The sequence below is a fragment of the Benincasa hispida genome, chromosome 9 (genome assembly GCF_009727055.1).
Source record: "Benincasa hispida cultivar B227 chromosome 9, ASM972705v1, whole genome shotgun sequence".
Classification (NCBI taxonomy): Eukaryota; Viridiplantae; Streptophyta; class Magnoliopsida; order Cucurbitales; family Cucurbitaceae; genus Benincasa; species Benincasa hispida.
The window spans coordinates 62,899,466-62,910,078 of NC_052357.1; the positions used below are offsets into that span (position 1 = coordinate 62,899,466).

Genomic DNA, 10,613 nt, shown 5'->3' on the forward strand with positions numbered 1-10,613 from the left:
TATTCGATTGGTCTAATTCTAAAATAAATTAAGTGTAGAAGACAATAGTATAATATGGACCTATAATTAAGGTTATATATATAGAAAGTCCTATTACCTATTGATTGGGTTGATTAAGTTAAAGCCCATATTATATTTCTTTGAAATTCTTTAACCATAATTATCTACATTAAAATATTATTTTATTTCTTACATTTTAAGTTTCATTTCATTTTAATCCTTATACTTTGAGTTTTATGTCATTTTAGTCCTTATTTTTCATTTATCTAATTTTAATAAATGTACTTCCAATAAAAGGAAAGCTAATAAAGGCTTTTGTTTTTTGTTTCTTATTTATGGGATTGACTAACTTTGAGATTAATATTATTTTAACTAATAAATACTACTAAAAGAAGGACCACAAAGCCCTATGATAGAGATAGGAAATGAATCGAACAGATCGAAGGAGGAAGCCAAGATGTTAAGTTAAGATTCCAGTGGTGATGAAGATCATCAGACACCAATTTTGAGGATTCAGGCTCACTTTTTCTAAGTAATGGGAAAGAAGACCGAAACATGCCAAAAAAAAAATTAAAATTTATTGAAAATATATGGATTAAAATTGAACAATTGAAAATACAAATATCAAAATGGAACAAAACTTAAAACACATGGACCAAACGAGTATTTATAAACCATTATTTATTTTATTTTGATTGATATAATTAACATCAACAATAGTGTACATATATTTTTAATAGCAATGTTATGACAAAATTTTATTCATCATAGCCAAATTGAACTTAGTTTAATGTAATTAACATGACCTTCCTCTTTAGAGATTAAAAGTTGGCTTCTCCATTTTGCAATTATTGCACATAAAAAAAATATATCATAAATATCTAAATCATTAATATGTGTAATATTTAGGTGCAATCTATCCCTTTATAAGTTGCAAATATTATGAATATGTGTTCTTTCAACTACACTTCTAAGTTGCAAATTGTATCTACTTTTGGTTTACAAATGTTTAGATTTGTCTCTTTCTTGTCCACACTTTTTTCAAATATCTATGTTGATCACTAGACTTTCAAAAGAATAACTATTTTGATGTTAAAATGTTAACCACATTGAATAACTTCTTATAATAATTTATCCGAGTAAAGAGTTCGAGGCAGACAACCGCGATTGATGGCATAACGTGTGATTGGAGAGTTTGAGGAGCAAGATCCCGATAAGAAAAACGGGTCCTATTCCCCTATATTTATGTTCCAAACATGCCCCAAACTCTATACTACTTGTATAGGACATTTCACATCATCAAAGACAAATATAAAACAATTATTTCATGCAAACGTACGCAATCCCAATGTTTTGAAGAGTTATTGCTTAAGATTTGAGGGTCTTTTTAGGTAAGAGATTCCATGAACATGAATGTTTTCTTTTCCTACCATATTGTTTCCATGCCCTTCCCCTTCCATTTATTTAATTGTGGGTCCTTTGTGCCATCATCTTGTTTCTTTTATAGTTTGTATCCAAGTGTCAAATTTTAAACATGCACATCATTATGTTTTGAAAGAAAAAAAAAAACTTTAAAAAATATATTTAAATCTCTAGTTTTAAATGTTGACATGTGCAAGTCCGAATTATTTTTAGTCTTTAATGTTAATGTCAATTTTGGTCTCTTAACTTTTAAATTGTTCGTTTTAATCATTGAACTTTTAAATTTGTTGTATTTTTAATCCTTAAACTTTTAAAACACCTATTTAATTCCTTAAATTTTGAAGATGGTTATTCTAGTTTGTACACTTATTTTACTATTAACAAATTAATGGCTACTTTAAGTATGTGCAGTAGCATGTTTATATGAGCATGGTTTCAGGTCATATATGTTAGAGACAGACATTTGACAAGCGAATACTAGACAGAGAAATAATGTAGCAAAGATCATAATTATTATTTTCTAAAAGTTGAGGGACTAAATAGACACTTTGAAAGTTTAAGTGCCAAAATGAAACATGCAAAACTATTGCTAAGGCGCCGTATTAGTTCGCATTTTTTTAATACAACAACCGTCGGATTGAGGATCGAACTTCTGCCCTCTAGATAAAAAGATCTTATCAATTATTATTAAGTTAAGCTTATTTTATCTCTTTGTTATATCATTATTAAATTTTCAGCTAGCTTGTATTAATCTGTCAAATTTCAAACATTCAATCATATAAGAAAGTGGATATGTATGTCGCAAGTGTTACGTTATTGTATGTCAGCAAATAAACGATAGAACTATTCAGAATTATAATTTTTTGTGGGAAAAAACTTCAAATTAAAATTGGTTAAAATAACCAAACACTTTATTACGATTTTGAGTTAAATAACATCGCTACAGAAGTGATTTTTTTCTTTTTTTTTTTTTAAAGTACCCATTAAATACATTATAAATTTAATCGATTCAATCTGTTACAAATTACTTGACTTGATGGAATGTTGTCGAAAAAAATAAGCACATTAAAATTCTACGATAAAAGATATTCTTAAAAAAGATTTGAATAATTTAATTAAGAGAATGTTAATAACCTAACGACAAATCGAAACCGAAGCTTATTTGATTCATAAACTTTAAAAAGATTATAGACATGTCTTTAACCATAAAATTATATAAATTAATTTTATTGTAAATTTAAGGAGCACAACGGGAACACAGATGTCAATAAAATATAATATTAAAATAAATAAATATAATATAAATATATGGAATAAATAAATATCAAAATAAATTAAACATAATATATATAAATATATAAAATAAAATAAATAACAAAAGTAAATCAAATAACAAATTATGGATTTCTCTACTTTCTCCAAAATTTTTAGAATTTGCCCAATATATGTCTTTCAAAACCCATCAAATACCACTATCTATAAGCAATTGGATTACGTGGACACTGATAATGAATATTTAAAAAAACACGTGGACAATAATTTAAAAAAGTGAGAACAAGACACATGGTCAATGTATACTGAGTATGAGTACCTAATGGACGTCTATTTTTTATAATATTTATAATAAGTTTTAGTTTGTTATTTAATATTAGTTGATAAATATAGGTGCTCTACCTTACTCCTAGAATTTTGGATAAATTGACTTTGATGTATAAAACTACTACATTTATTTAGTATTATTATAATTTATTAAGTTTCAAATACATGGATAATTATAGTTAATTGTTCTAAAAAGTTGTAAGTTCAACTTTATCATGTGTTTGTGTTATGATTTTAAAAAAAGAATTACCCACAAACTTCAAAATTGTATCACTTGAAAATCTCAAACTGATAATTATATAATTGAAACTCTTAATACTTTATAATAGAATCAAATTAGACCATTTGTTATAATTCTATTTGTTGAGAGTTGTTTAAGGTAAGATCCAAATCCACGAGTGGACCCAAGCTCACATGATCCGAGAGGAAGCATGAGTAAGTGTGTGTCCCAAAAGAAAGATGTCAGTGCCTTGGGGTCTGGGTCAACCAGCTGAGCTGGTAAATACATATCAATCGAAAAGGCAGTTTTGAATTGACACACTTGTAATCTCTAGTGCTAGAAACATCCCTGACACCACAGCCGTCACACTAACCAAAGACATGTGTCGAAGGATAGACTTATAAATAACCACATTCAACCACTTTAAAAGAGAGACTCGACCTTACTTCTTTTGTGTTTAACTGAATTAGTCGTTTTTTATACTAACTTAGACATCAGAGTGCAGTAAGTTCGACACCATACTGATACGAGGATCTCTTACACAGGACAACTCGAAGTGTTTCGAGACCGAACCAAAGAGAAGTGGGTTGGAGGTCAAAGCCACTGGTGACCCGTAACGAAGCCCAACGCGAATGAGATTCGAGCGCTAGCAATATTAATTAAGATTTTTTTTTTTAACATAGAGATTAACATAATATTAGTAACAACTTTTTATGGACTTTAGTGTTTTTGTCTACTTTTTGTCTTCTTGTCTTTGTCTAATTATTTTAAGAAAAAAAACATTAGCTGACTATCATATTTACGAGATATGATTTACATAATTTAGGTTAGTTGAACTTTGTTGATGTTGACGTTTTCAAGAATATTCTCAATTAAAAGATCAAAAGTTTGAATAACTCATCTTCCAGATGGTTTGTTGAATGGATGAAATCATTTAAAATCAAGTTTAATAGTAAGAAAATCATCTAAAGGGACAATGATTTGATCAGAAAAGATAAAAGAAAAGGAAATTGATGTTCATATGATCTCTTCAGAATATTAGCAGAAATTCGGATTACATTTACATATATTCGTGTTCTTGTAGGGCTTCCAAAATGTGTAACAAAATCAAAGGCGGATTGCGATCGAGCTGTACAATATGCTTCCCCTGCAAATGCCAGCTTTTCATGTCAGTAACATCTCTTTTGGGGTCTACTAAGGTTCATCCATGCAGGCTTCGACATTGACACGACCAATTCAATCGATTCGGTACCTCCAATGGACGCTCCCTGCCGAGAAGATCAGTTTCATTGCCCTGATTTTCGAGTTCACGTGGACTTCAATTGAACCTGCCCGTTCAGTTCTAGACAAGTTCTTGCCCTGATGGCCTACGCTTTTGGCTTGGATCCAGCTGCGAGGTAAAGAATTCTAAACATATACCAAACGTATGCATGGTGTTTGTTAAATTGTCTTAGACAAATCTTTTCCCCTTTTTTCTCTCTTTCTTCTATTATATGTACTAGTATACTCCGACAAAGGGAATCGTTTTTATTTTATTTGGGCAAGACAGAAAGGAACTCAAGTACGAAAATTATTGAGGTGGAAATAACTGATGAAGGGAATGTTTTAGTACCACATTATCATGGAACTTTGAATTATCAGAGTTCATCGCATCGTGACACAATTTGACAACATTTCGCCGACAATTTGGACTTGTTTAACGTTTAATTGCGACATGGAGGTTATGTGTTAAACCCCAATCCACTTAAGAAAATGACCCATCTTCAGAAATGGAAGGTTTTAAATATTTAACTTTTGGGTTTGATTAGTTTTCTTAATGCTAATCTGCCCTTAGTCGTCTCTTTCAAGATCTGATTTCAAAAGTTGATGATAGCTTAAGCATATCACGCGTCCCTTGATAAGATTACTTTGAAAACTACTTCATTGGTCTCTTCTGTCAATGGAATATCTGATTATGTGTCAATATATCAAAATCATAGTACAGAAGATGCTGGATTACCCCTTAATGTTTATTTTATTTAGAATTTAATGGTGTTTTGAAGTGTAAAGCATGGGAAATTTACGATCAAGGACTTTGCTGAATCAAGTTAGGTGCTTGGCCTACTTAATTTATGATATGTTTCTACAGAAATGACTACATGGCCAAACTTGCATCCATTTAGTAGTATTTTTCTATGAACGTGTCCATATCACTGCCCTTCTTTCAGCAGACCCAACTTCCATTGTTGTCTCTGTCTCTCTCCTTTCCTAGTTGTCGTCTCCTTCACTCTCTTATCCACACTGATACACGTATAAATAGTCCAAAGTTGCAAACGAAACTACCCATTCGATCCACATCTAGTGCTAGCTAGCATCATCTCATTGCCTTTTGAATTATTTGAAAACAGGGAAGATTTTAATGGAGCTTGAACTTGAGCTAGCGCTTTCTGTACCAGATCCCACCAGAGGTTTTGACCTGAACAGGAATGTATGTGATGGAAAAGATGTGTTTGGTTTAGATACGAGGAGCTGTCTGTGTGCAGAAAGCACGAGCCATGGTCGACACAAGCGTGGCTTTGAAGATGCTTTCTTTAAAAGCAAAGACTCGTTTAAAGAGCTGTCTTTGCTGCTGTGGAGTGGTCACCCAAACAAGGAAGATGATGACAGGAAGGACACCGACCAGAGAAGCTCTTGTGCCATACACATGTGAGTTCAATTCAGACAACTGATTTTCCTTTTTTTTCTTTCTTAGAATATTATTATGTAGGGTGCCAATTTGACATAGCACACCAATTATTATCCTAAAGGTCGATGGTTTGATCTTCCATCCCAAAATTGTTGGACTCGAAAAAATATTATTATGTAGGGAGGGAATTTGAACATCAACTCATGAGGGTAGACACTAGTATCTAACTACTTTAGTTATGTTCAAATAGGCATTTACATAACTGATGTACTTCAAACAAGAAAACATATTTAGAGGGGGAAAATCAAGCTTCAAACAAACATGTTTAAATGGACAAAGTCATGCTTCAAATAAAATACAAACCAACTCTTTTTTTCAAACATATATATATAGATCTCTGTTTTGAAGTTAAGACTTTAGGTCCTATTTTCAATTATGGGTCTACTTGCATTTTCAAACTTAAAATATGGTACAGACAACTCTAGTGCTATGATGCATTTGTTCTGTCACCAAGCATCTGGCCTGATGATTTGTTTCCATTTTTCATAACAGTAATGCTGGAGAAAATAACAAAGTTGTGGGGTGGCCACCCATTAAATCATGGAGGAAAAAGCACCTTCATGGGCTGCAACAGGACGGTCCGGGTTCTGATAATTATTGGATGGAAGAAGATGAAGATGATGGAATTGTTTTTAACCCAAAATATGTGAAGGTGAAGATGGAGGGGATGCCAATAGCAAGGAAGATTGATGTGGGGCTGTATAACTCATATCAGACGCTGAAAACTGCCTTGATTGACATGTTTTCCAATTCTTGCTGTGAGTGAACAATACCTGATAACTTTTGATTTACTATCCTAGAATTAATCTCATAAGGCACAGTTTTTGTTTTTAGTTTTCTGTTTTTGAAAACCAAGCCTTCTCTAATCTAAGTTCAAAATTGTTTTTGTTTGTGATATCTTAGCCAATTTTTCGTTTTTGAGGACTCCTGTTTTTATGTTTGACTAAGGATTCAAAAATGATTCTAGCAAGGATAACCTAGACATACAGGAGTTGTTTGAGATGCTAGAATGTAACAAGGATTACTGGGAATCAATGAGTGTTGAAATGCGTGAGATATTAAGGGCAGATCAGAAATGGGGTCGTGAAGCATGAAAATGGTGGGAAAGAGAGTTGAGTTGAAAACTGTAGGAATGGATGAGTTTGGTATTATAAATCGAACCCAAAAGGCTCAATCCAAACATGGGTTTTGGATTACGTTCCATTTCAAACTCATCACATTCCAGCAAAACAAATAGGTTCATAAATTTAAAACAGAAAATCAAAATCGTGAGGCAACATGAGGGTAGGGGTGTACATAAAGGCACTGAAAAGCGATCCAACCAACTGAATTAACATTGGTCGGTCGGTTGTTGGCTTTCACATAAAAAATGGGGAAAAAAACCAACCAACGTATGTATATTAGTGTTTTTTTAAAAAGTATTTTAGCCCAGTGCCTTGGTGTCTTCAGCATTTAGATTTCTTTTTCTTTTTTTTCTTTTCTTTTCTTTTTAGCCCAAGTTTCAAGCCCACTACCATGATTGATTTAATTTTTTTCTTAAAAGATGTTGAAAATCATGTTAACCAAACGCTGACACTTCATGAGTTCATCTTTCCTTTCATTCAACTTGAGTCTTCTCTGCAGCTCTAATCTTAAAAATAAAAATAAATAAAACCCAACCCAATTGACCAACTTGCAGTCGGTTGCCGAACCAAATTTCCTAGTCGGTTTTTTATGCCGGTTTACTCCCAAAACCGATACCGACCGATCGATGTACACCCCTACATGAGGGTGAAAAGGGAAGAGAGTCATAATTATCTCACTGTTTGGGCCATCTTGAACGTAGCTTGCTTATTTAGGCATATATCCTCAACTAAGTGGTTAGAGATTCGAAACCTCCAACCCCACATGTTTTTGAAACTCAAAATTATCTATTTTTTAAAGTGGTAATGAAATTAGAAAGTTGATATTTTCTTATGAACAGATCAAAAGTGTGGGAATAGTAATGCCAGCTTAACTCTCACCTATCAGGACAAAGAAGGAGATTGGTTGCTTGCAGGAGATCTCCCATGGCAGTAAGCACTATTTCTTTCTTTCTTTCTTTCTTTCTTTATTCTCTCTCTTGTTAAAAATATTGACAATAATAGTACAAATCTGAGCTGCAAGTTCAAAGTTTATGATTTTTACAAAGATTCTCCTCTTTTTTCAGTCTCTCTCTAGTCTCTATATGCATTATTAGAACTTAAAAGTAAATATCATGAACTTTTATTCAATGAAATGATGATTAGATTCTGAATACAAGAAATAATGTTTTACAGGACTTTTCTAGAGTCAGTACAATGCATGAAGATTATAAGAAGACAACCATCAAACTAATGGAAGAAATCTTTGTGAGATTGCTGCTTGTTTGTTTTACTTCCCCTCATATCATTTCTGAGTAATGAGCTATTATATGATATCCCAAAAAAAAGAGAGGGGTGAGTTAATTTAGTTAAGTTCTTTTAGCATATTTGTTATAAGAGTGATGGAAGGAATGGGTTTCAATTTTTATTACGCGTTGCTTGTATAATAATATTTTGACATCCCGCTGCCAAAAAAGTAAATCAATGGATAGTTTGGATGTCATTCCCAGATTTTATCAATTAATTGTCTAGTTTCAGTGATTAACATTATGCCATTTAAAAGGTGGGAAAATTATTTTACATTACAAAATTAATCAAAATATTTACAAATAATACAAAATATATCGGTTTATCTGCGATAGATTATAATAGATCATGATAGATTATTATCTGTTTTTATTATGACACAAATAGACAAGGATATTAGTCTATAGTGGTCTATAATGGTCTATTACAAATAGACAATGAAATTTTATTATATTTATAAATATTTTGATTCATTTTCTTATATTTAAAAATATGTATCATTTTAGTATTAATATATCATTAAATCAAAGAAAGTGAAACAAAGTCCTTTTGGCACAAAAATATTGGATGGTACTCACACTTGTACAGTACATATAGGGCCAATTTTGGGTGTCTAGATTGTACCTCCCTAAAAAAAATGGACTGTTTCTAAAAATTGAAATTTTGTCAATTTTTCTTTTTTCTCATTTTTTTTTTTTTTTGGTTTTGGGTTTTTTTCCTATATTCAAATACAAAATTTGAGGTGGAAATTTTGAAACTATGATATCTTAATTAAGAGTACATGTCTTAACTGAAGCATTATGCCCTTTGTCACGTCCTTAATTATCGTACATTGTCGTTTAATTAAAATATCATATATTTTAAGATTACTCAACAGCTCTAGATTTTAGAGGAAATTTTTCTAATACTACCAGAATATCATACTCTCTATGTCCATACTATAATTTTTATTCATAAATATTTTCAGACCTTACATTAATGATGGTAGGTCTCACCTTATTTTAAAGAGTGTGTTGATATGACACAAAATTAGTGGAGGTAGAATGAAAAATTGTCTAGACTATCCAATGTTTAAAATGTGGATGTCGATGTTGATGGAAATATTGAGGTCTTAATTTTATGAAACTTTTGATGGAAATATCAATAAAAAATTGATTTCGATAGTTATTTTTGAAAAAAATTTAAAAACAAAAAATTCAAAAAAAAAAATTGATTTAAAGTAATAGATAAACTTTTTATGATTCTCAAACAAGTTAACATGTCTATTATTTATATTAGTGATATTTTGATGTTTATTTTATTTGTTTCGTGGATTTTTTACGATATAATGAAAATATCAATTCACTCCTCACATTGATGTTGAACCCATAAAAACATAAAAATATCGATGGAAATATTAACATGTCAACAAAAATTTAATGCCATGATACTATCATATTATGGACAATATTCTCGACATTAGAAAGTATTTAATAGGTCTTTTTCAAGAGTGATAAAACAAAGAAGAAAGAGGTGGAAAATGATGGAGAAAAAATTTGGAATTTAAATTAAAGAATAAATAATAAACAAATAAAAAAAAAGTTTAAAAAGGTTATGGGCCATTAATGAGCTTTTCATGTCAATCTCTTTAAGACCCCTTTTGGGTCTGATCCATCAGATCTTGTCTAGTATTGGGGCATAAAAATGATAAAGTCTGTATTTACAAGAATATAAAATTGTAACAAGCCCACAAATATTTACCATGAATACAATAGGGTTATGTATTTATTACCGCTTCAGTGTGTTTTAGCAATTTTAGTTAATAAATTTTAGGTTAAAATACTATTTTAGTCCTTTTACTTTAGAAATTGTACTTTAAATTGTTCAATTTTACTTCTAATACTTTCAATACATTTTATAGTTAGTTCCTGCTTCTAATTTGTTGTTGTTTTTTATAAAACTTTTTGTTATATATTAGCAATTTTATTAAAATTTTTGAAAACATATTCTATTTTTTTACATGAAAATTATTATTATTATTATTATTATTATTTGACCAATTTCAATAAAATTAATTTTGAGGAATGAATTTATGATTTATTAAAAGTGCAAAGATTAAAATTAGACAATTAAGTGTACATGAAATAAAAATAAGCAAATTTCCAAGTATAGAGAGAAAAATGGTTTTAACTTCATTTGTATAGAAGTATCCAAATAGCAAATGACACAAATGGACCTTAGGTAGCTCTCTTCTCCGCAT

General features: G+C 30.6%; 1 protein-coding gene across 1 annotated transcript; it reads left to right on the forward strand.

Moving 5' to 3' along the window:
• The first annotated feature begins 5,422 nt into the window (after window positions 1-5,422).
• LOC120085112 (auxin-responsive protein IAA29-like) lies at window positions 5,423-8,570 on the forward strand. Its single transcript, XM_039040971.1, has 4 exons — window positions 5,423-5,926; window positions 6,459-6,724; window positions 7,930-8,020; window positions 8,264-8,570. The coding sequence occupies exons 1-4, from the start codon at window positions 5,640-5,642 to the stop codon at window positions 8,319-8,321; spliced, it is 702 nt and encodes a 233-aa protein (XP_038896899.1). The 5' UTR covers window positions 5,423-5,639; the 3' UTR covers window positions 8,322-8,570.
• The last annotated feature ends 2,043 nt before the right edge of the window (window positions 8,571-10,613 follow it).